This window comes from Pelobates fuscus, chromosome 8, assembly GCF_036172605.1.
Source record: "Pelobates fuscus isolate aPelFus1 chromosome 8, aPelFus1.pri, whole genome shotgun sequence".
Taxonomy (NCBI): domain Eukaryota; kingdom Metazoa; phylum Chordata; class Amphibia; order Anura; family Pelobatidae; genus Pelobates; species Pelobates fuscus.
The window spans coordinates 78,968,808-78,996,098 of NC_086324.1; the positions used below are offsets into that span (position 1 = coordinate 78,968,808).

At 41.0% G+C, this 27,291-nt stretch overlaps 1 protein-coding gene across 2 annotated transcripts; it reads left to right on the forward strand.

Moving 5' to 3' along the window:
• LOC134570791 (gamma-crystallin-3-like) lies at nt 1–27,158 on the forward strand. 2 transcript variants are annotated; one of them, XM_063428766.1, is made up of 3 exons: nt 1–50; nt 4,170–4,412; nt 26,886–27,158. In XM_063428766.1, the coding sequence occupies exons 1-3, from the start codon at nt 42–44 to the stop codon at nt 27,156–27,158; spliced, it is 525 nt and encodes a 174-aa protein (XP_063284836.1). In that variant the 5' UTR covers nt 1–41. The 2 variants fall into 2 exon arrangements, with proteins under 2 accessions (XP_063284836.1, XP_063284835.1); XM_063428765.1 differs by lacking the exon at nt 26,886–27,158 and adding an exon at nt 5,940–6,275.
• The last annotated feature ends 133 nt before the right edge of the window (nt 27,159–27,291 follow it).

The following is a 27,291-nucleotide window of genomic DNA, read 5'->3' on the forward strand; positions in this document are numbered from 1 at the left end:
GTAACCACACAGCTTGCTTGAGCAGATCAACGAAACTGAAAATGGGAAAGGTAAGGTTATCTTATTAAATTAAATATTCAACTGTTACTGCAGTAGAAAAACAATCCATATCCAAATTATATTTTTTCATTATGAACTATTTGTGTTTTGAAGAGATGTCTATCACAAAGCAACTCTAGTGGGTTGGCTTAAATTGATAACCATATATTTTTTTAAAAAGTAGGCTTTACTGATATAATGAAACATATTTGCATACTATTCTGCTATTTTTCCCACGGTGCTTGTCAATGTATACTCATATCAGCTAAACTCACGTTTTAATTATTAATGTATCTGGTAAACTGAGAAAGGAACTGAGCCAGAGTGGCACATAGTATAATTACACAATGAAGGTAAGAAACTAAAAAATTACAAAGGGTTGGGAAAAAATTTAAAATTTTAGAAAAGTTAATATGTAAAAGTTATGAAAATGCACAAATGTTTATATGCAAGATGTTTAGAGATGCTTACTGTCTTTAGTGCTTAAATATTCACTGCTTAGTAGCAAATGTATAACAGTAGCAGCAGTCATTTTTGCAATCACGGGCATGTTGGTACAAGTTTCCTATAGTCATGAAAATAAGTCCTTAATATTTGTATACTTTATACTCATAGTAATTAATATACAGATGGATAGGTTAACAGCTATAATTCATCATAACCTTAAACAATTTTATTCCATTTGGGCTCTGTGGATTATTCAAAAGTATTAACCCAGCTGATGGGCATAATGAAAAGGTCTTCTCACAGTGCACCAGACCCACACCCATTTCCTTCCTATGTTCTTTTATGTTTTTTATTTACATTTTTCTCCCAGGTCTATCTTTTTTTTTACAGTGATATCACATGTTATTAGTTACACAAATTGCATTTATTTGTAAAATTATTTTTTTCCATTCATAACAATGTTACAGGACTTTGGAGATGATGCCAACTAGTCTTGAACTTTAGTTTTAGCCAAACTGATATTTGGCCAGGTTAGTATTGGGTAAATTTGCATCTCTGAAGTGCCATGCTGACATTAAAAAATGTGAATGACAAGGTTATGTCCAAAGATGGACAGAATGGAGAGGAAGTAGATTTTTGCAAATAAGCAGCTCATTGGTCAGAGGTCTGACCAATGATGTAGGTTGCATTTCCTGTCCAATTAAAGGGTGAAAAAAAAAGAGACAGATGGTTAGGGAACAGCCACTAAACGTTGAATTTATTAACTGATCAAGTAAGAACCAAACATTACAGAGTAAAAAGGAGAAGCAGTAAGATATCTATATATTTTCAAGAAATATTATTCTATCCACTTTGACTTCAGCTATTGAGATAGACAGACCAGCAGTGATTGTGTCCCCAATGTATGGTATGGTGGTGACAATTGTAAACCTGATGATGATGACATTGCTCTTTTCCCCACCACTACAGACAGAGCACTGTTTCTAATAGCTCAGCTGCTACTTGACTACGAGTATGAGCTGTTGTATTATTCCTGATCTCCCATACACACAGACTTAATCAAGCACATAGTAATCATATATATATAGTCATAATCCCCCAACACGAGCCAGAGGAATTAGAAAAGGAGAGTGTGGAGAAGTCAGACAGCAGCCTACTACTCTTTTTGGCTGTTGGTGTGTACTCTACTCCTGTATCTTATACACTTTGTCAAAGTCCTCCACCTGCTTTAGAATTGCCCAATTCTTCAGAGAAACCACCTGCCTCTTCTACCACTGGCATAAATAGCTCACATGCTTTCAATGTTTCCACTACCACCACCTCCAATACCACCCAGATCACATATACTACCATAATCAACATTTCCACTAATCACTTGGTGCTAGTGTACAAGCTAATGTTGTGACAGCTTTCACTGCCCCAATGCAAATTCACCTGTTTTATCAACAGATACAAGGTCAAGGGTTGAACCTAATACATTGCAGTGTAGCAAAGTTTGAGTGCCTCCCATAAGCCTTACTTGCAAAGAGGAAATTGTGCAGCAAGGAAGTGGGAAAGGGGAGAGTGAGGGATCAACTTACTATTGCCGGGATTAATTAAAATTTTCAAAAGCACCAGAAGTCTTCATTACTGAGGGAAGAAGCAGAAAGAGAATGTACTAGGACAGGCATCAGGTCTACCTGTACTGTATCTGATTATTTGCAACTACCTACCACCGGCGGTACCTTCTCCACTACTGCTACCAGCACCGTTAGACAGAGCAGAGGCATGGTGAAAATAGTGCCAGTAGTTAACAGAGACAGGCTGAATAGGAACAGTCAGAACCCTCGTCATCTGGTGAAAAAAAGACCCAAAAAAATCCTAAACAGAATGCTAAAATATGGTAGTAGTGTGGTGTTGGTTGTTTTCAAATACCTTTCATTGTAATCGGTTGGTTTCACCCTACCTGGCTTGTAGTGTGACTATGCATGTTTCTTTTTCAGCCACAATTTTTCTAAAATGCTAGGGCACTGTTTTTTCCACATTGAATGATGCTCAGTGATGCTACAAACAGGATGTGTAGGAACGTTTTCTTCTGTGTACTAGTGCAGCATATAGGCTTCACGGCACAAGCAGCATAAAACAGATTTATTTACATCACACATGAAAAAACAGCTTACAATATTTCGGCCAACAGGCATTAATCAGGTATAATTCTGCTTATTCTGTAGAGACTATATACTCCATTAACACACAGTAATATTTTAGGGTTTACTGCCCCTCTATATCTATGATGAATGTTTCTGTATACAGTATCCTAATGTTTGTTCTTCTCAGGCTAGAAGTGGTGAGTGGGTTGTCAATTACACACTCCATTTTTCCTTTCAGTTTTTGAGAAATCCTGTTTTTTTTTTTTAAATTAAATTACTCTTACTGCTGCCCCACTCTTTTAAAATGTCCTTCATTATACTAGTGGCTGAGTCATGTGGTGTGGAAATTGTAGCTTGGCAAAGCTAATAGGGCACTGCTTTTTTCCATACTGAAGGACAGTCACTTTTTTTCTCATGAAAAAGGGGATGGGCATGGGCAATTGATGACTCATTCACCACCAGAAGAACAAAGCTTTCCCACACATTCAGTCTAGTGACAGTTATTGAGTGTGTAATAAATAATGCCATTTAGCAAGCAAGATTCAGTCAGTCAGGGTGAAACCACTACAGGTGGTATTTTAAAGGGACAGCATAGTCACCAGAACCACAACAGTTTAATTATATTAATTACATTAGTTCCAAGTAATACATTTAGTGGCAGTCACCACTAGAGGTAGAGGTACTTCCAGCATTCAGCTTCTCATGCACTTCATCGAGACGCTGAACATTTCTCATAGAGATGTATTGATTCAAAGTATCTCTATGAGGAGATCCTGATTGGTTCAGCACATGATGTGGGCTGATTTTGTGTGAGTAATGGTATTGTAAATAACAACATATATACATCAAGGATATACTTAAGCCAAAACTAAAGCTTTTGGCACGTGATCTTTTCTAGGATAATATATACCTTAATAGTACTCAGCTCCTTGTCATTTTGAAGGGGGGGGGGGGGGGGGAGGGGGAGGAGGGCAAAAAATAGTTTTAGGAAAATCATTATACACTGCTAGATAATAGCACTGAGAGAACCAACAGAAGATATGTTGGTCCAGTTAAGGAAAGTTGTTAGTCAGAATTAAAAACAAGGAATAAAAAGACAATTGACAGAAGCAACCATACAATATTGGTTTTATAGTATAATACCTGATGAACTAAAACACTTGATTCACTTCAATGAACGCTGTTGTAAGGCTGTAATTGTGACAAAAGGTTTCCCAACTGAGAACAAACAAAAATAGTGAGAAGTTATGAACAACACTTTAACACTTTAACACAAATGTGTTTTCTAATCTTATTCCATGGACAACATTTAGTCAAGCCCAACCACCTATAAATAAGCATGGGACTTGTCCAATAAAATATACATTTTAGATTTCTTTTTTCCTCAACCGTATAATCATGCCATGGACAAGTCTAACGCCAACTTTTAAATAATTAAAATGCAAACTAGGCACTGTAAAATAAGAATACATTATCAGAACATCATGCAGATGTAAAAAAAAAACAGGAAAATTAAACCAAATATTTAAACTTATTGTATGTTTCCTTTCACAGATTATTTTTTATGAAGATCACAACTTTCAGGGCCACCATTATGAATGCAGCTCTGAGTGTTCAGATTTGACCAAATATTTTCAGCGTTGCAATTCCATCCGAGTGGAAAATGGAAACTGGATTCTGTATGAGAACCCTAACCATAGAGGACACCAGTATTACCTTAGGAGGGGAGAATATCCTGATTTCAATCAATGGATGGGGTACAATGACTCTATCAGATCCTGTCGTATTAGCCCACAGGTATATACATTTTATAAAAAGTAGATAATGAAAGATTAACTTCAAAATGCATTTTATTCTGCAAGTCATGTATATTTATGTTGAAAAATATAACTTTCTCTTTAGAATAACATTATTAATACTTAATACCATTTATCCTTAATCACAGTGTCTGTATTAAACCATGGAAAACACATCGGAAAGTATGAGGGTCACAAGACACTCGCAGGATTATTCGTTAAAAAACAGATTTAGCCCAGATAGTGAAAATTACTTAATTCTGGCAACAGTGGCAATTTTCATATTTGCTTAATATATGTCCAGGTTAAAATTGTTGCTTTTGCATTCAAATTATATACAAAGTATAGGATTCGGAATATGCACAAACTACCAGTTTTACTAATATTCAGCGCCAAATGGATATTCGCAAAATATTGTTCACTTGCTTCTTGCATGCAAACAACATTTTAAGTATTATTTGCTCACTAGAAAGTGCTAGAAAGACTTCTGATGGTAAGTGTAACTGATTTTTTTCTACATATGTTAGACCTTAATATTCCACCTCACTAATATTAGTGTGAGAGGGAGTATGTAGAATTTCCTTAATGTAAGTGTGTGTGGGCGGGGGAGGGGGGGGGGGGGGGGCTCGGATCTAGGGAATTAGGTACTCCTAGTCACCTGAGAGGGATAACAATGACAAATTTGGTGTGGGTGGACAATGGTATGTCCACCTCCTATTATTTAATTATGTAAAGCCCCCATCTGGTGACCATGAGTGAGGGCTCTGTTGTGGAACCCTATGTTTCTCCCAGAATATTATTATTAAGTACATTATGTATTTTGCTTTAAATTATAATAGCCCCCAGCTGCCACCTTGTGGTAGGGGCGGGGGATATGTGTCTGTATAAATATATTATTCCCCATCTACTAACCATGGGTGTGGACATTAGGATATTCCCCCCATTGTCTTTTATTAAATAGCCCCCACCCGTGACCAGGGAAGGGATGGAGGACACAGGGAGACTATGTAGTGGCAATGATTGCCTAGTTGCTAATTTCAAACATTTAGGCTAGCAAGCACTGGCCAGCCACTACATAATTAACCCAAGTACTGCCTAGAGTTATTTAAATATTTGTTTGCTAGCACTGCCGAGAGTTATTTAACTATTTGCTTGCAAGTGGGCAATTTTTTTTTTTTATATATATCTAGGTGAGGATTTAAGCATCCAGGCTCAGATTTGAAGCATTTGGATCCAGTTGGTGGCATTTACTCCAGCTAAAATCTGATGGAAATCCAGGCCCACTTGGTGCCTGTATTGCAAAATCTAGACATTGCTAAATAGTATGAACAATGCCTGGATTTTGCAGTTTGAACAACCCCCTATGCAACGAGATGGTTTTACCCCATTTAATACCCCGTTTTACCATGTTTTACCCCATTTGAACTTTAGTGAGTAACCCTGTCAAAATACGAATTTGATATTTCAAATGAAGTAATGTACATTATTATACAGCTGCTAATTGTTTATGAATTTACTTTCCTTAAAGCATCATGGTTCATTCAGAGTGAAGATCTATAATAGAGAAGATTTCAGAGATCATATGATGGAGTTCACTGAAGACTGCCCCAATGTCTTTGACAGATTCCGTTACAATGACATTCATTCCTGCCAGGTAATTGATGGCTACTGGATGTTCTATGAGGAGCCCAACTACAGAGGCCGCCAGTATTACCTGAGACCTGGAGAGTACAAAAGATATACCGACTGGAGTGCCACAAACCCTAGAATTGGCTCATTCAGAAGAATCCACCATGTCTAATAAATTGTATTAATGAGGCAATCAAAGTGCAATTTACAATATATTAAATTTATTAGAACATTAGTATGTGTTATTGTATTTTTACTGTGCTTATATCAGCAGTGTTTTAAAGTATAGTTACATGTACTAGAAAATAAGACTCTTCTCTTGTCCTTCTTCGTTAGAAATTTCTCTCCATTTCCATTGTTTTCTACATTCTCACCAACATTGCCCTACTTCTTTAGCTTTGTCACCACAGTACCTCCCTTCTCTTAATCCTTACTTCTATTACCCATTCTTTTTTAGCAGTGATTCCCCACTGTTTTCTCCCTGTGCCACCATTCTCTCAATTCTCATGTCCATTGTTTTTCTCTTCTTTAGTGGTGTTCCCCAATACCATTATTCTCTTAATTCTCACTTCCATTGCTTCTCATCACTTCTTTAACAGTGTCCACCAGGGCTCTCTCACTGTCCCTTACCTTTCAAGTAGTGTGGAAATGTTTGAAAAAAAATCAAATTGTCCAAGGGCCTAAATCAGTAATTCAATCTATTTGTCCATCATGGTAATCTACTTGTCCTGACACAAAATAATTTGAAATTAGAAAGTTTGAGGACCCTGCTTATGCCTGGATATTTGCAATATTGTTCATTAAATGTTCCCAAATACAATTCAAATGGAAAACTTTGCCAAGAATAGCTTATCTGAAGAAATTCTCCAACTCAGCTATAGTCACAACTGGAAACTGGTTGCCATTCTGATTTTAAATTAGCATCTCGCGCTCTCTCCTGATAGTGTGTTGGTGCTGTGTGTCAACTGTGTGTAATATGTGCGTGGTGAGTACTTGCTGTATTCAATGTAAGTCTATGGTGTGTGCTGGCTCTATGTAGTGTGTGTCTGTGGCATGTGCTGGCTGTAAGTAGTTTGTGGAGCTTTGTCATCCCACCTATGCTTTCCTTGTGACTTCTCTGGATCCTTGGTGGTCCACTGGTGGGTCCTATCATCCTGGCAGAAAAAATACCAAAGGATGAGTGCTGAGTAACCAAACAGGAACAGTAAAAATAAATACATTTAAAAAAAAGACAGCTCATCAAAAGTTATTGGGCTCCCTCAAAAGTCCACAAAGTGACAGGTATATACATTGTATAAAAAAATAAAAGCACCACAAGATTGTGTATTAAAAAAGATATGTTTAAAAAACAGTGTATATATATATATATATATATATATATATATATATATATATATATATATATATATATATATAAACACAATGAAAACTGAGAATAAAGTCCAATATAAAATAAAAATAAAGAACACAATAAAAACTCCAACGAAAAGTCCAATGTCTATTAAAAAACAACTGAGAAAATCCAATAGTGTAGTATGTCACAATAATAAAGACTCTAATTATTTGTAGATCTTATGTAGTATTACTGACATTTGTTAGAGCTAGTTCTAGCTCTAGTGTAGTTAGCATGTAGTGATATTAATCAGCCACTTCTACAATATGCAAGAAAATATGTCTCAGCAGCGTAATAACAGTAGGACCCAAATAAATAGAGAAAAAAACAGCAATAAAGTTCCACGTATGAAATGAACCATGAGTGATATCAAGGTAATTTACTCACATTTAATTGAGCAGGCAGACAATGTGGTGTGGTCCACCGCGCCATTTCTGGAAATGATAAAGGATGCAACAAGTGACAGCTGGCAGGTCCAAAATCTCCCTTATGCCGCAACCGGACTGCAGCAACCAATGGCATCCTGAACTGACATATGTAAAGAGAAAAGGGGATGAAGCAGAAATAACTGGTTGATAAAGCTCATAAAGGGGGGGAAATGTGTCTCAGAAGGAGGAGAGCCTGTGAACTATCAACTGAGTATCATATTGACCACTTTAATAATTTATTGTTTATTATTTTTATTTGGTTTTAGCTGTTTATTTGATAATACATATTCTGAAGTCCTGCAAGCTTTCAAAACTGTCTTCTTCTGCAAAGAAAGGTTGTGCCCTCTTGTTATGGGCATCATCTACTATACTTATAGCCAGGTTCCTTGAGATACCAACTAGAGTGTAGTAGTTGAAGTTGTCTACATATATTCACTACATACACAGTGAACCATCTATCATGCACACAGAGCACTTTTTTGGATTTATATTTAAATAAGCAAACCCTATGCACTACCATTCTTTTTTTTTAAGAGATATAAAGGAAAAAAGAAACACACTTAACAGCAGTGACCCCCCAGAAAACCATAAATGTTTATTAAAAAGCAGATAATGAAAGAGGGCACTTAAAAAAGGCATTTTATTCTGCAAGTCATATATATTTAGGTTGGAAAATATAACTTTCTCTTTAGGATAACATTATTACATATTTAATACAATATATCCTAGATCACAAAGTCTTTATTAAACCATGAAAAACACATTAGACAGTATCAGGATAACAAAACACAAGCTTATTCACTAATAGAGATGTCCCGAATAGTTCGCTGGCGAATAGTTCCTAGCGAACATAGCTTTTTCGCGTTCACCACGGCGGGCGAACATATGCGATGTTCGGTCCGCCCCCTATTCGTCATCATTGAGTAAACTTTGACCCTGTACCTCACAGTCAGCAGACACATTCCTGCCAATCATCAGCAGACCCGACCTCCCAGACCCTCCCACCTCCTGGACAGCATCCATTTTAGATTCATTCGGAAGCTGCATTCTTAGTGAGAGGAGGGACAGTGTAGCTGCTGCTGATTTAATAGGGAAATCGATAGCTAGGCTAGTGTATTCAGTGTCCACTATAGTCCTGAAGGACTCATCTGATCTCTGCTGTAAGGACAGCACCCCAAAAAGCCCTTTTTAGGGCTATAACATCAGTCTGCTTTTTTTTTTTTTTTTTTACTGTGTAATCTAATTGCAGTTGCCTGCCTGCCAGCGTGTGTGTCAGGCTCACAGCGTATACTGTGCCCACTTGCCCAGTGCCACCACTCATATCTGGTTTCACAATAGATTGCATTTAAAAAAAAAACAAAAAACTTTTTTGACTGTAATATAATAGCAGTCATTTCCTTCAGACGTGTGCGTTTCAGGACCTGCCAGGGCACAGTGTCACACCAGTGCAACTCATATCTGGTGTAACAGTAGTGTACATAAAAAAAAAACTAAAAATTTGACTGTGAAATAATAGCAGTCAGTTTCCTTCACACTTGTGCGTTTCAGGGCCTGCCAGGGCACAGTGTCAAACCAGTGCAACTCTTATCTGGAGTAACAGTAGTGTACATTAAAAAAAAACTAAAAATTTGACTGTGAAATAATAGCAGTCAGTTTCCTTCACACTTGTGCGTTTCAGGGCCTGCCAGGGCACAGTGTCACACCAGTGCAACTCATATCTGGTGTAACAGTAGTGTACATTTAAAAAAAAACAACAATTTTTTGACTGTGAAATAATAGCAGTCAGTTTCCTTCACACTTGTGCGTTTCAGGGCCTGCCAGGGCACAGTGTCACACCAGTGCAACTCATATCTGGTGTAACAGTAGTGTACATTTAAAAAAAATAAATAAATACAATTTTGACTGTAATAGATTGAATAGCAGTTAGTTGTCTGCAAGCGTGTGTGTCAGGACTACAGCGTCTACTCTGCCAACTTCTGCCAGTACACAGTGCCACTCATATCTGTTGTCACAGTAGCTTGCACGCATAGTACCACTAATCGGAAAAAAAAATGACAGGCAGAGGCAGGTCACCCTGCAGGGGCCGTCGTGGTCATGGTGCTGTGATTCCCTTTGGCCCTAGAATAATGCCCAGTGTTTAGAGGCCACGTACCCTGAACTCGAAAAGTTCTGAGGACATAGTTGACTGGCTAACACAGGACACCCGAACTTCTACAGCTTCCGCTCGGAACCTTGACGCACCATCCTCCTCCAGCTTAGCTTCGGGCACCTCTTAAGTTACCACTCGCCCGCCTGCCGCCACCACCAACACTAGCACCACAGCCGCTTCACTTGATCTGTCAGAGGAGTTATTTACACATCAGTTGGAAGAAATGAGTGATGCGCAACCATTATTGCCAGAGGATGTAGATAACAGGGATATGTCTCAGTCAGGCAGCATTACACACATGGACGTACGGTGTGATGATGATGATGTTGTACCCGCTGCTGCTTCCTTTGCTGAGTTGTCACATACAAGAGAAGCAGTTGATGATGACGATGCGTCCGTGGATGTCACGTGGGTGCCCGCTAGAAGAGAAGAAGAACAAGGGGAAAGTTCAGATGGGGAGACAGAGAGGAGGAGGAGACGAGTTGAAAGCAGGGGGAGGTCGTCGCAAGGAGCTAGTGGCACAGTCAGACAGCATGCATCGGCATCCGGGGTCAGCCAGACAGCACGCCAATGAACGCATGCTGTTGCCACCACCAGAATGCCGTCATTGCAGAGCTCAGCGGTGCGGCATTTTTTTTGTGTGTCTGCCTCTGACATCAGCGATGCCATTTGCAACCTGTGCCAACAGAAACTGAGTCGTGGGAAGTCCAACACCCACCTAGGTACAACTGCTTTGCGAAGGCACATGATCGCACATCACAAACGCCTATGGGATCAACACATGAGTACAAGCAGCACACAAACTCAAAGCCGCCATCCTCCTCCTGGTCCAGCATCATTAGCCACGTCAACCACTGCTGTCCTCCTTGCCCCCTCTCAACCATCCGCCACTCCGTCTCTCGCCTTGAGCAGTTCCTGCTCATCTGCCCACAGTCAGGTGTCTGTCAATGACATGTTTGAGCGTAAGAAGCCAATGTCACAAAGTCACCCCCTTGCCCAGCATCTGACAGCTGGCTTGTCTGAACTCTTAGCCCGCCAGCTTTTACCATACAAGCTGGTGGAGTCTGAGGCGAAAATTTTTAGCTATTGGGACACCGTAGTGGAAGTAATGGCATGTCTGGCACACAGTGTTGGGGCAAGGGTCCATCTGACCACTGATACCTGGTCTGCAAAGCATGGTCAGGGCAGGTATATCACCTACACTGCGCATTGGGTAAACCTGCTGACGGCTGCCAAGCATGGAATGCGTGGCTCTGCAGAGGAGTTGGTGACACCGCCACGACTTGCAGGCAGGCCTGCTGCCACCTCCTCTACTCCTCCTACTCCATCCTCTTCCATAACCTCCTCGGCTGCGTCTAGCTCCACATCAACGACACCCCCCCCAGCTTCCCAGGTACTATTCCACATCCCGGATACGGCAGTGTCACGCCGTCTTGGGGTTGACTTGCCTGAAAGCAGAGAGTCACACCGGACCAGCACTCCTGTCCACCCTGAATGCACAGGTGGATCAGTGGCTGACTCCGCACCAACTGGAGATCGGCAAAGTGGTTTGTGACAACGGAAGAAATTTGTTGGCGGCATTGAATTTGGGCAAGTTGACACATGTGCCGTGCATGGCACATGTGTGTAATCTGATCGTACAACGCTTTGTGCATAAGTACCCAGGCTTACAGGACGTCCTGAAGCAGGCCAGGAAGGTGTGTGGCCATTTCAGGCGTTCCTACACGGCCATGGCGCACTTTTCAGATATCCAGCGGCGAAACAACATGCCAGTGAGGCGCTTGATTTGCGACAGCCCGACATGTTGGAATTCAACACTCCTAATGTTCGACCGCCTGCTCCAACAAGATAAAGCTGTTAACGACTATTTGTATGACCGGGGTGCTAGCCTCTGCGGTGCTGGGAATTTTTTTGCCATGTTACTGGACGCTCATGCGCAATGCCTGTAGGCTCATGCGTCCTTTTGAGGAGGTGAAAAACCTAGTCAGTCGCACCGAAGGCACCATCAGCAACATCATACCATTTGTTTTCTTCCTGGAGCGTGCCCTGCGAAGAGTGCTGGATCAGGCCATAGATGAGCGTGAAGAGGAAGAGGAAGAGTTGTGGTCACCATCGCCACCAGAAACAGCCTTATCAGCATCGCTTGCTGGACCTGCGGCAACGCTGGAAGAGGATTGTTAGGAAGAGGAGTCAGAGGAGGAATGTGGCTTTGAGGAGGAGGAGGAAGACCAACCACAACAGGCATCCCAGGGTGCTCGTATTACCTATCTGGTACCCGTGGTGTTGTACGTGGCTGGGGGGAAGAACATACCTTCAGTGAGATTACTGAGGACGAGCAATGGGACATGAGTAGCTTGGCATCCAACCTTGTGCAAATGGGGTCTTTCATGCTGTCGTGCCTGTTGAGGGACCCTTGTATAAAAATGCTGAAGGAGAACGACCTGTACTGGGTGTCCACGCTACTAGACCCCCGGTATAAGCAGAAAGGGCCTGAAATGTTACCGAATTACCGCAAGTCGGAAAGGATGCAGCAGTTCCAAAATAAATTAAAAAGTATGCTTTACACAGAGTATAAGGGTGATGTCACAGCACAACGGGAATCTAACAGGGGAAGAGGTGAAAGTAATCCTCCTCCTCCCACGACCACGCCGGCAAGGGCAGGACGCTTTACAGACGTGTTGTTGATGGAGGATGTGCGGAGCTTTTTAAGTCCTACGCATCGCCACAGAGAACGACTCGACCGACAGGTAGCAGACTACCTCACCTTAACTGCAGATATCGACACTCTGATGAGCGATGAACCCCTTGACTACTGGGTGTGCAGGCTTGACCTGTGTCCTGAGCTATCCCAATTTGCGATAGAACTTCTGGCCTGCCCCGCTTCAAGTGTCCTGTCAGAAAGGACCTTCAGTGCAGCAGGAGGTATTGTTACTAGGAAGAGAAGTCGCCTAGGTCAAAAAAGTCTAGATTACCTCACCTTTATTAAGATTACATAGTTACATAGCTGAAAAGAGACTTGCGTCCATCAAGTTCAGCCTTCCTTACATATGCTTTTGCTGTTGATCCAAAAGAAGGCAAAAAACCCAGTCTGAAGTAAGCTAGCAACAAACTAGGAAAAAATTCCTTCTTGACCCCAAAATAGCAGTCAGATGTCTCCTTGGATCAAGCAGCTATTAGCCCACTAATTAGAAATTGTATCCCTGTATGTTATGTTTTTGCAAGTATTTATCCAATTGCAATTTAAACATCTGTATAGACTCTGACAAAACCACCTCTTCCGGCAATGAATTCCATATCCTTATTGCTCTTACTGTAAAAAAAACTTTTCTTTGCCTTAGATGAAATCTCCTTTCTTCAAGCCTAAATGTGTGACCTTGTGTCCTATGTATAGCCCTGTGTATGAATAGATTTCCAGATAATGGTTTGTACTGGCCCCGAATATATTTGTATAATGTTATCATATCCCCTCTAAGGCGCCGTTTTTCCAAACTGAAGAGATTTAAATTTTTTAACCTTTCTTCATAACTAAAATGCTCCATTCCTTTTATCAATTTTGTAGCTCGTCTCTGCACTTTTTCTAGTGCCATGATAGCCTTCTTTAGAACAAGTGCCCAAAATTACACAGCATATTCAAGGTGTGGTCTTACCAGTGATTTATAAAGAGGCAAAATTATATTTTCATCTCGAGAATTTATGCCCCTATTTATACATGACAAAACCTTACTGGCATTAGCAACGGCAGATTGACATTCCATATTGCTACCTAATTTGTTATCTATAACAATTCCCAAATCCTTCTCATGTGTGGTTATCCCTAGTTCACTACCATTTAGGGTGTAAATTGCTTGTGCATTCTTAACCCCGAAGTGCATAACTTTGCATTTTTCTACGTTAAATTTCATCTGCCATTTTAGTGCCCAGTCCCCCAATCTATCCAAATCCCTCTGCAGCAAGGCAATATCCTGCTCACATTTTATTACTTTACAAAGTTTTGTGTCATCTGCAAACACTGATACATGGCTTTCAATGCCCATTTCAAGATCATTTATAAATATGTAAAATAGAAGCGGTCCCAAAACAGAACCCTGAGGGACACCACTTACCACTTTTGTCCAGCTTGAAAATTTACCATTTATGACAACTCGCTGTACTCTATCCTTAAGCCAATGTTCTACCCAAGAACAAGAATATTCATCTAGACCAATTTCTTTTAGTTTGAAGACTAACCTATTGTGAGGAACCGTATCAAATGCCTTGGCAAAATCCAAGTAGATCACATCCACTGCAACACCCTGATCTATATTTCTACTTACTTCTTCGTAGAATGCAATTAGGTTAGTTTGACATGACCTATGTTTCATAAAACCATGCTGATTATTGCTAATAACACAGTTCCCAATGAATTCCTGAATATTATCCCTTAATAGCCGTTCAAATAATTTCCCAGTCACAGAAGTTAAGCTCACAGGTCTATAATTTCCAGGCAAGAATTTTGAACCCTTTTTAAATATAGGAACAACATCTGCCTTCCTCCAATCCTCCGGTACAATACCTGAAACAAAAGAATCTTTAATATATACCGAAGAAAAATTTATTTAGTTATTTAAAATTTCTGCCTTTTCCTGGTCTTCATTGACTCACAGACCCATCTCTGTTTTCAGTGTACCTACACTTTCATTTTTAGTTTTTTTAGAATTAATGTACTTGAAAAAATGTTTGGGGTTGGTTTTGCATTCTTTGGCTATCAATTTCTCATTTTCTAGTTTAGCCACTTGAATTGCCTTTTTGCAAGTATTATTGGCTTCCTTATATCTTATATAGGATGCATCAGATTGGTCCGATTTAAATGCTTTAAAAGCCCTTTTCTTATTTTTAATCTCTTGTTTTACTTCTCTACTAAGCCACATTGGTTTTAATTTGTTTCTTTTATATTTATTACCCAATGGTACATACTGTGAAATGTACCTTTCTAATATTTGTTTGAATAGTTTCCATTTTTCCTCAGTGTTTTTATCACTAAGGCGTTTATGCCAGTCGATATGTTGCAGAGCTGCCCTAATCTTATTAAAATTGGCTTTTTTTAAATTATACGTTTTAATATACCCCACATGCTTTTGCTTTTTAGAGTTTATTTCAAAAGTTACCATATTGTGATCACTATTTCCCAAATGCTCCCCTACTTGAATGTTGGTTAAAAGATTAACATTGTTTGTTATAACGAGATCCAGACAAGCATCCTTTCTAGTTGGTCCTTGTACCAGTTGTGACATAAAGGTGTCATTTAACACATTCAAAAAACGTATTCCCCTAGCTGAAGTACTAGTCCCTCTATCCCAATTTATGTCCGGGTAATTAAAATCTCCAATAATTAATGTGTTCCCCCAATTTGCAGCTTCACCAATTTGCTCTAACGGCAGTTCTTCCTCATTAATATTTACATTTGGTGGTTTATAACATATCCCAACCAATAACGTATTTCCCTTTGTTTGCCCCAAGCAGATATCTACCCATAAAGCTTCCACATTTTCCTCGTTACACTCCACATGCCTAAGATTTGACTTGAACTCATGGCTGACATACAAACATACCCCACCACCCTTCTTGTTTTTCCTATCCCTCCTAAATAATGTGTACCCATTTAAGTTAACTGCCCAGTCATGTGTCTCATCCCACCATGTTTCTGTTATGCCTATTATATCGTATTGTTTAGTGTATGCTATTGCCTCTAGTTCCCCCATTTTGTTATATAGGCTCCTTGCATTAGTAAGCATACATTTAATATTACCATGAGTCATTTGTACTTTTTGTGAATCAATATTACATACCTCCTCTGTTCTGAGCTCCCCCCTCCCCCCATCTCCATCCCCATTGTTCTGAGCTAAGGCCCATCTCATTTCTATCCTATCTCCATTTTCTAGATTGCTTTGAGCCACCCCCCCTACTACTAGTTTAAAATCTCCTCCAACCTTCTAGCCATCCTATCCCCCAGCACAGCAGACCCTCTTCCGTTTAGGTGCAATCCATCACGACTATACAGGTTGTACCCAAGCGCAAAATTGGCCCAGTGCTCTAAAAACCCCAAACCCTCTTTCCTGCACCAAGACTTCAGCCATTGACCTCTCTAATCTCCCGCTGCCTTTCTGCTGTAGCGCGCGGCACAGGTAATATTTCTGAAAATATTACCTTGGAGGTCCTTTTCTTTAGCTTACTTCCTAGATCCCTGAACTCACTCTTTAGGACCTTCCATTTTCCTCTGACTTTGTCATTGGTACCAATATGGACCATGACAGCTGGGTCATCCCCAGCCCCTCCCAATAATCCCTCCAAGATGAATGAGGGATGGATCCCGAAGGGACTGACAGTGGGCGATACATTCGACTAAAAAAGGCCTGACGTAACAGGGATTAAACTGATAAGAATAGTACTACTTAACACACCACTCCTATCTGGTGGCACATTAGATTGCACGCGCAGTGCCCCAAATTTGAAGTAGGAGGACCGACCAAGCATCTTTTTCCATCTCCCGGTTCCTAAAATCGATGCCATATACACTTCCCCTGATAGGGGACGTAACAGGGATTAAACTGATAGGAATAGTACTACTTAACACACCTTATAATAACGCTGAGAGAGGCAACGCAGAGAGAGGAATCTGAAGAAGAGGAGTCAGAGGAGGAAGGTGGCTTTGAGGAGGTGGAAGACCAAACACAGCAGGCGTCCCAGGGGGCTTGTTGTCACCTTTCGGGGACCCTTGGTGTTGTACGTGGCTGGGTGAAGTAAGAGACCTTCAATTACATCAGTGAGGACAAGGAACGGGACATGGCTAGCTTGGTATCCAACCTTGTGCAAATGGGGAGTTTGCGCTTGTGCAAATGGACTGTTTGCGGTTGTTTGCGGTGCGTTAAACGGGGAGTTTGGTCTGTCACTGTGAAGCGGGCCTAACCCTTACACTACCTGATCGATACAACATCATACCTGATGTTTTAAAGCACATTATTCCAAACAATTTAGGAATGTTAGGTGATTTATGCCCTTTATGGATTAAAACCAGACTCTGCATACACTATTTAATTTTCCATGGGAGTTTTGCCATGGATCCCCCTCCGGCATGCCACAGTCCAGGTGTTAGTCCCCTTGAAACAACTTTTCCATCACTATTGTGGCCAGAAAGAGTCCCTGTGGGTATTAAAATTCGCCTGCCTATTGAAGTCTATGGCGGTTCGCCCGGTTCGCCCGTCCGCGTACATTTGCGGAAATTTTATGTTTGCGACATCTCTATTCACTAAACATGGGACTTAATAATTATTTATTAAAAAGCATATAAAATCTTACATTCCAAATTGGGTAATGTCAGCATCAAGCACAACGCGTTTCGACGTCACAATCAGTCTTCCTCAGGTGCAATATTGTATTCAAGCTCAGTATACATTTAAATAAGCAATTTTTCCCGGGAAACGGGTACAAGGAACCCACCCCCTTTGCCCATCAACCAATCACATAAGTCCGTTTGATCTGTGACTCCGGGCTCTGACGTTGTGGTTATCACTTCCGCGTTTTTGCGTTCCACCGCTGGTACTTCCGGGTTCGCATGTGTTCCACTTACGGCATTCATGCGTTCCAACAGTTATCAAGTCCGTTTTTGCTCATAATCATAAGGGTTAATAGTCCAAGCATAATTCCAGCATACACAAGATGAAATTAGCTCGAGGCAAAGAAGGAAAGGGGGGGGGGGGGAAGCGTACAAAAAATAATAAATAATCAATATAAAATACCCTAATCAAGGGAACTAATTTTATTTCGAAGATCTCCTCACTTTCGTGGGAGATAAACCACAAATAGTATATAGAGGAGCCAGTAATTTCAAGAATATTTTAACCAGCAGTTTTATACCTAAAAACTCCCCAAAAAATAAAGATGTACTGGGTAAAGATTTAAAGGGATTCTACAACTGTGGAAACTGCAAAGCATGCAATAGTAGCAAAATTATAAATAGAAAAACTGATAAATTTTATTCCAATAAAACGAAAAGGGAATATGTAGTGAAAGAATTTATCACATGTAATACTAATAATGTGATCTATTTATTGTCATGCACTTGCGGACTACAATATGTGGGACGTACGACTAGACCTTTGAAAGTCAGAATTTGTGAACACCTCAGGAACACTGAAAAGGGAGTTCTGTCAGGATCGGGACAGGGATCCAACACGCAGAGTACAAACAGGTGGTAGGTACGTATACCGGACCTTAGAATGGCCGGACTTAACGTAAGGAGTAAGTAGAGAATGGTCTAGGAACAAGCCGAGGTCGAGGGAACGACAGGACAGGTAAGCGAGAGACAAGCCGAGTCAAAGGGTAACAGAGATAAACAGAGTAATACAAACAAGCCGGGTCAGAACCAAAGAGACAACTAGAATACAAGAGCACTGAGTGACTAGACAGGCTAGAACCACGACAGGGCAATGAGCAGATGCCGAAAGCCTTACTTTATACCTTGATTCTAGAGGGTAATCACGCCCCCGACGAGTCCTGATTAGTGCTCGGGACTTGACTGTCAGGTCGAGCCGGGTTGGCGTCATGACGTCGACTACTGAGCGTCGCGTCATTTAAGGAAGTGGATCCCTCGCGGTCGGCTTGTAAATGGCCGAGAGAACCGCGAGGAACGGAAGAAACAACCCCTCTGGGAGGATAAACGTCTAAGTCTCTCACCTCCTCTGAGGTAGAGACTACAGGTACCCTGACAGTACCCCCCCTCTCAGAAATGCCCACCGGGCGGAAGGAACCGGGACGAGATGGAAAACGGGAGTGAAAAGCCCTGCGGAGGCGAGGAGCATGTACATCCTCCTGAGGTACCCAAGTCCTCTCCTCAGGACCATATCCCTTCCAGTCAATAAGATATTGTAACTTCCCCCGGGAGATTCGAGAATCGATGATGGAGTTGATTTCATACTCCTCCTGACCCTCAACCTGAACAGAGCGAGGAGAGGATATAGTGGAGGAAAATCTGTTACAGACTAGCGGTTTCAGTAAAGAAACATGAAAGGAGTTAGGAATGCGTAAGGCAGCTGGAAGAGCTAGGCGATGCGCAACTGGGTTAATTCGAGTCAGAACCCTGTAAGGGCCAATGTAACGAGGAGCGAATTTCATAGAAGGAACCCTCAAACGAATGTTTCTAGTACTCAACCATACCCTATCACCTGGAACAAAAACCGGAGCCGCCCTTCTGTGCTTATCAGCGTGTTTCTTGAACAACATGGAATTATGTAGGAGAATTTGTCGAGTCTGATCCCACAACTTCCTCAAATTGGCAACATGAACATCAACCGACGGTACCCCTTGGGAAGGAGAAACCGAGGGAAGAATGGAAGGATGAAAGCCATAATTCATGAAGAAGGGACTGGAACGAGTAGAATCACAAACGAGATTATTGTGTGCAAACTCCGCCCAAGGAATCAAACCGACCCAATCATCCTGGTGTTCAGAAACAAAACAACGCAAATATTGTTCAATCTTTTGATTGGTACGTTTAGCAGCTCCGTTAGACTGAGGGTGATAGGCAGAAGAAAAATTCAATTTGATGCCTAGTTGAGAACAGAAGGATCTCCAAAAACGTGAAACAAATTGGGAACCTCTATCGGAAACAATTTCGGAAGGTATCCCATGTAAGCGAAAAATCTCTCTCACGAATATCTCCGCCAATTCAGGAGAAGTCGGGAGTTTAGTTAAGGGCACGAAATGAGCCATCTTAGTAAACCTATCAACCACCGTGAGGATCACAGTCTGTTTTTTAGAAACAGGCAAATCTACAATGAAGTCCATAGCCAAACAGGACCATGGTCTCTCTGGAATGTTCAAGGGATGTAACAACCCACATGGAAGCGTATGAGGTTGCTTAGTCTTCATACAGACCTCACATGCTCCGATGAAATCCCTAATATCCTTCCGTAAAGAAGGCCACCAGAAATCTTTAGAGATCAAGGAACATGTCTTGCGAATACCCGGATGCCCAGCCGCCTTACTGTTGTGAAAACACTGTAAGAGTTCCAGTTGGAGTTCAGGAGGAACGAAATGCCTTGACCCAGGAGTCTGTCTAGGCGCCAGATGCTGCAACTTCATGATCTGACCAAGCAACGGAGAGTGAATCTTAAGACTCGTGTTGGCGATAATATTGCACCTGGGTACTATAGAAGACAAAACCGGCTCAGATATCGCAGAAGGTTCATATTGTCGAGACAAAGCATCGGCTTTAGAATTCTTAGAACCAGGTCTATAAGTGAGCACGTAATTGAAATGCGTGAGGAATAAAGACCAACGAGCTTGCCTGGAGGACAAGCGCTTGGCCTCCCCAATATAGGACAGGTTCTTGTGGTCTGTCAAAATAGTAACAGGATGTAAGGTGCCCTCCAGTAAATGTCTCCACTCCTTTAAAGCCATGATAACTGCTAGTAGTTCCCTGTCACCAATGTCATATCTGCTCTCAGGACCTGATAGTTTCTTGGAAAAAAAACCACATGGATGTAAGGGCTTATCCACACCTAACCTTTGGGACAGGATGGCACCTATACCTGTCTCTGAGGCGTCTACCTCGAGTAGGAAAGGCAGCGTCGTATCAGGGTGAACTAAAATTGGTGCAGAAGCAAACAGTTCCTTGAGTGTTTTGAAGGCAAGAAGGGCTTCAGTAGACCAGTTCTTAGTGTCAGCCCCCTGTCTGGTCATATTGGTAGTAGGAGCTATAATTGAAGAGTAACCCTTAATGAAGCGCCTATAATAGTTGGAGAATCCAATAAACCTCTGAATGGCCTTGAGGCCCCTGGGTAAAGGCCAATCCAAAATGGACTGGAGCTTATCCGGGTCCATCTTAAACCCTTCCCCAGAAATCACATAACCAAGAAAGTTTATCTGGGATTGGTCAAAGCTGCATTTCTCCAATTTGCAGTACAGGCCATGTTGAAGAAGCTTGCGCAATACCCTTCTGACTTGTCTGTGGTGAGTCTCAATCTCTCTAGAGTGTATAAGTATATCATCCAGATATACAATAACGCAGTCATGTTGAAATTCCCTAAGAACTTCATTGATCAGGTCCTGAAATACTGCCGGTGCATTACAGAGGCCAAAAGGCATTACTGTGTATTCATAGTGCCCATAACGGGTATTGAACGCCGTCATCCACTCGTGTCCCTGCTGAATTCTCACCAAGTTATACGCCCCTCTGAGATCTAACTTGGTGAAAATCTTGGAGCCTTTTAGACGATCAAAGAGCTCGGTAATCAAAGGAATTGGGTAGGCATTTCTAATGGTTATTTTGTTCAAACCTCGATAATCAATGCAAGGTCTTAGTGTACCATCCTTCATTTTAACAAAAAAAAACCCAGCCCCGGCAGGAGAGGAGGATCTCCTAATGAATCCTTTTTCAAGGTTCTCACGAATATACTCCTCTAAGACTAAGTTCTCTTTAGTGGACAAAGGATATACATTACCCCTGGGGGCATAGTACCAGGTAGTAGATTAATCTTACAATCAAAAGACCTGTGTGGAGGTAAAGTATCAGCATTCTTTTTGTCAAATACTGCCTTTAAATCCAGGTACAGGGGCGGTATTTGTACCTCTGTAGAGTAGGTAGAATTAATCGGTGTGTTAACTGCGCAAAGCGGTGACACTGTCCATAAGCACCTGTCCTGACAACCCTGACCCCATGAGATTATCTCCCCTAATTCCCAATCAATAATAAGGTTGTGTTTTTTTAACCAAGGGTACCCCAGGACTATGGGAACAGAAGGAGAAGAAATAAGCAATAAAGATATGTCTTCCTCGTGTAAGATACCAACAGTTAATTTAACGGGTATGGTTTCACGGAAAATAACAGGCTCAACTAAAGGTCTACCATCTATGGCCTCAAAGGCCAAGGGTGTCTCCCTTAACTGGGATGGGATAGCGTGTTTGGTAACAAAAACTTGGTCGATAAAGCTCTCAGCAGCTCCGGAATCTATCAATGCCATAGTTTCTAGTACTCCCTTCTCCCAAGTTAAAGAAACGGGTAGCAGAAGCCTGTGATCTTTATAATTAAGATTAGAGGACAAAATAGAAACACCCAAGGCCTGTCCTCTAGAGAAACTTAGGTGCGAGCGTTTCCCGAGCGATTAGGACAATTTAGGCGTAAATGACCTCTGACTCCACAGTACATACACAACCCCTCCCTTCTCCTGTACTGTCTCTCCTCTTCTGAGAGGCGAGTATTGCCTATCTGCATAGGTTCTGGAAAAAGTGAGGTTGTGGATTCAGAACTTTGAAATGAAGGAGCTAGTTTAAAGGAAGGTCTACGGTTTCTCTCTCGAGTGTTCTGCCTCTCTCTTAAACGTTCGTCAATGCGAGAAATAAAAGAAATTAAATCCTCCAAATTTTCAGGAAGCTCTCTAGTAGCAACCTCGTCAAGGATTATGTCTGATAACCCGTTTAAAAATACATCTATATAAGCCTGTTCATTCCACTTAACCTCTGCCGCCAAGGACCTGAACTCTAGTGCATAATCCACAAGTGTTCGGTTTTCTTGTCTAAGGCGCAACAGTAATCTAGCTGCATTGACCTTTCTACCTGGAGGGTCAAAAGTTCTTCTGAAAGCAGCTACAAAGGCATTATAATTATATACTAACGGATTATCATTTTCCCACAATCGATTGGCCCATCTCAAAGCTTTCTCAACAAGTAATGTGATAATAAATCCAACCTTCGCCCTATCTGTAGGATAGGAGCGAGGTTGTAATTCGAAATGGATACCTATTTGGTTTAAGAAACCACGACATTTCTCTGGAGAACCACCATAATGTACAGGTGGAGTGATACGGGAAGAAGCACCTACAGTGGCTACCTCTAGACCTGAACTCACAGGAGAGATAGAAGTATTACGCATCTCCTCTGGTTGATTACTAGAACGAGATAGTAACGCCTGTAGTGCTAGAGCCATCTGGTCCATTCTGTGATCCATGGCGTCGAACCTAGAGTCAGAAGGACCAACCTGAGTGTTTGTACCTGCAGGATCCATTGGCCCTGTTGTAATGTCAGGATCGGGACAGGGATCCAACACGCAGAGTACAAACAGGTGGTAGGTACGTATACCGGACCTTAGAATGGCCGGACTTAACGTAAGGAGTAAGTAGAGAATGGTCTAGGAACAAGCCGAGGTCGAGGGAACGAGAGGACAGGTAAGCGAGAGACAAGCCGAGTCAAAGGGTAACAGAGATAAACAGAGTAATACAAACAAGCCGGGTCAGAACCAAAGAGACAACTAGAATACAAGAGCACTGAGTGACTAGACAGGCTAGAACCACGACAGGGCAATGAGCAGATGCCGAAAGCCTTATTTTATACCTTGATTCTAGAGGGTAATCACGCCCCCGACGAGTCCTGATTAGTGCTCGGGACTTGACTGACAGGTCGAGCCGGGTTGGCGTCATGACGTCGACTACTGAGCGTCGCGTCATATAAGGAAGTGGATCCCTCGCGGTCGGCTTGTAAATGGCCGAGAGAACCGCGAGGAACGGAAGAAACAACCCCTCTGGGAGGATAAACGTCTAAGTCTCTCACCTCCTCTGAGGTAGAGACTACAGGTACCCTGACAAGTTCTCAATCACTCTGTATCGGCACATATTAATTTAATCCATAATGGTGATACAAAAAATTTGCACTTTATGGGAATACAGAGGGTTTTAAAGCCATGGAGAGGGGGTGACCATATAAAGATCCTAAATAAAACCGAGATGAAATGGATCTTTGAATTGGAAACCCTCTCTCCTAATGGCTTGAATATTGATTTTGAAATGTATAATTATATTTAATATATTTTTTTTTAAATGTTTTTATTATGTATATATAATTATATTATGTTGATTAGTTATAAAATTAGTTCCCTTGATTAGGGTATTTTATATTGATTATTTATTATTTTTTGTATGCTTCCCCCCCCCCCTTTCCTTCTTTGCCTCGAGCTAATTTCATCTTGTGTATGCTGGAATTATGCTTGGACTATTAACCCTTATGATTATGAGCAAAAACGGACTTGATAACTGTTGGAACGCATGAATGCCGTAAGTGGAACGCATGCGAACCCGGAAGTACCAGCGGTGGAACGCAAAAACGCGGAAGTGATAACCACAACGTCAGAGCCCGGAGTCACAGATCAAACGGACTTATGTGATTGGTTGATGGGCAAAGGGGGTGGGTTCCTTGTACCCGTTTCCCGGGCAAAATTGCTTATTTAAATGTATACTGAGCTTGAATACAATATTGCACCTTAGGAAGACTGATTGTGACGTCGAAACACGTTGTGCTTGATGCTGACATTACCCAATTTGGAATGTAAGATTTTATATGCTTTTTAATAAATAATACTTTTGATATATTTCTAAAATTGGTGTTTTGCCTGCTCTATTTCCCTCATATTTTGAGGTTCAAGCTCCAGCCTTGTGGACTTCAGTGGAAACTCCTCCCTAAGCGCTTTTACCTGAGCCAGTTTATCCATTAACAGGCTCCAACCCATGTGAGTGGGACCATTAAGACTGCTGTATTTGATCTATTTTACATTGCAGTATTATACTATGATCTTTTTTGTTTATTATGTATAGGAGCTATGCTTATTGAGACCTATTATAATAAGGTATTTATCCTTATCTCATACATATACCTTGGGATATACCACTAACATATTATTGTGTGTATTTATCACGAGCGCTGCACACTTTTTTGTATTTTTGTGTTATGCTTATTGTGGGACTGTGGTGATTAAATTCCACTAGTGTGTTCCAGCAGCTGTTTCTTAGCGCCACAAACTACACTTTTTTGTTTGTTTATATAATGTAGTGGCTGGCTAACAAGCAGTGGCCAGCAACTACATAATTAACCCTTATACTTCCTAGAGTTATTAAATTATTTGCTTGCTGACACTGCCGAGAGTTATTTAGCTATTTACTTGCCAGTGTACAAGTATATTGGATTTTTTAAAAAAATCCAAGTATGGATTTAAAGGATCCAGGCTCAGATTTGAAGCATTTGGATTCAGTTTTCAATTATTATTTTTTTTAAATTTCAAAGTTTTTTATTTTTCTTTTTGTTGCAGAAATGTACAGGTTACAGTAGTTATATGCATTGACTTTGAGATAAAGGTTTTACAGTAAAGTGTAACAATTAGTGGATTTACATCGTGAATCGTTTAACTGTTACCATCAAAAACAGAATGAAGGTATTTGATAACATTGACAAAGGAATAATAAGATTACAAAATTGAAATATAATTCAAATATAAATTCAGGTAAAAATAGAAATACAAATACAAGTTTCAGTGGTGAACCTTAGGAAGTTTAGCTGTAGGTGTGTATTTATATAAACTTCAAGTGATGATTTGCTATGAGAAGTGCAGTATGGTGGTTCGGTTGTCCTCTGTGTGGGTTGGGGGGGGAGGGGGTTATGTACTTTATTTAATTAGACGGTTTAGTATTTTTGTTTAGTAGTGTTGAAGAGGGGGGAGAGAGAGAGAATTCCCTTTTTCATATGTTAAAAAGTCATTCCAGGGATTCCAAATTTCTGAGAAAGTTACAAGATTATTCGATTTTGCGTGGGGCAGTTGTTCCATCTGTTTAATTTCTTCGACTCTAGCGTACCATTCTCTGATCGTCGGGGTGACAACCTGTTTCCAATATTTGGGGATCAGTTGTGTCGCGGCCATAATGAGTAAATTTAGGAGGATAGATTGTTTTTTCCGAAGATGTTGTAACGGGAGCAGGAATAGGTATTGTTTAGGGTCAATGGGGAAGAAGCTCTTAGTAACTAGTTGGGTAATTTTATGGATTCTTTTCCAGAACTTCACTATCAGTGGGCATTGCCACCAAATGTGAGAGTGGTGAGCTCCAGGTGCTTGGCAGCGCCAGCAAGTATCAGGGGATGAGGTAAAGAATTTATGGATTTTCATTGGAGAATGGTGCCATCTTGTAATCCGTTTGTAGTTACATTCCTGGGCTAAAGTGGATGATGAGGATTTGTGAGTATGTTTGAATATTGATTTCAACTCTTGCGTCGAGAAGTGCATATCCAGTTCCTCTTGCCATTGTACTAAGAGGTTTGGTAGATGTGAGTCTTGTAGGTCTCTGATTATATGATACATGGTCGAGAGGGCTTTGCTCTTAAGTGGTTGGGTACTGCAGATGTGTTCAAAGGTGGTCAATGTCCTATTTCCCTTTGGGAGGAGATCCCGGTTGCGAACGAATAGCTTAAGTTGGCTGTATTGTAGTCTTTGGTTACCAGTTATATTAGTGTGCAGGAAGATACATTCGATGTTCTTTATTCCATTGGTTCCAACTAAGTCTCTCAGCTGTAGTGTAGTACCTGTGTGATATGCTCTATAGGTACTGCCGGATTTGCCGCTTTGAAAGTCAGGGTTGTGAGTTATTGGGTATAGCGGGGACGGATGAGGTGATATAGTGGTCGTTTTTATGAGGTTGTGCCAGACCTTCAGTGTGGCTGTGATTGTAGGATGGTTATTAAAAATCTGCAAGTTTCTGGCGGTGTCAGGATCTAACCAGGGGCAGAGTTGCAGGTCGATCCAGTTTTCAATTATATGGCAGCATTCAATCCGGCTAAAATCTGGTGCAAATGCAGACTTGTTCGGTGCATGTATTGAAAAATCTAGACATTGTAAAATAGTGTGAACAATATCTGAATTTTGCAGTTTGAATGACCCCCATATGCAACCGCATGGTTTTGCCACATTCAATACGGGTCATTTGGACTGTAGTGAATAACCCTGTGTGAGTATGATTTTGATATTTCATAACAAATAATTGCACATTATTATACAGCCACTAATTGTTTATGAATTTGCTTTCCCTAAAGCACCACGGTTCATTCAGAGTGAAGATCTATGATAGAGAAGATTTCAAAGATCAAATGATGGAGTTCACTGAAGACTGCCCCAATGTCTATGACAGATTTCGTTACAATGACATTCACTCCTGCCAGATACTTGATGGCTACTGGATGTTCTATGAAGAACCTAACTACAGAGGCCTCCAGTATTACCTGAGACCTGGAGAGTACAGAAGACATACTGACTGGGGTGCCACAAACCCTAGAATTGGCTCATTCAGAAGGATTCACCATTTCTAATAAACTGTATAAATAAGGCAATCAGAGTGCAATTTACAATGTATTAAATTTATTAGAACACTAGTCTGTGCATCTGTGTTTTTAGTGTTTTAAAGTATAATTAGCATCTACTAGAACATTAGACATTTCCGTT

Bases quoted from the DNA above. Each gene is read 5' to 3' on its own strand.
- LOC134570791 (XM_063428766.1), top strand. The intron at 4,413-26,885 runs GTATATACATTT...CTTTCCCTAAAG, and splicing joins CCTGTCGTATTAGCCCACAG to CACCACGGTTCATTCAGAGT.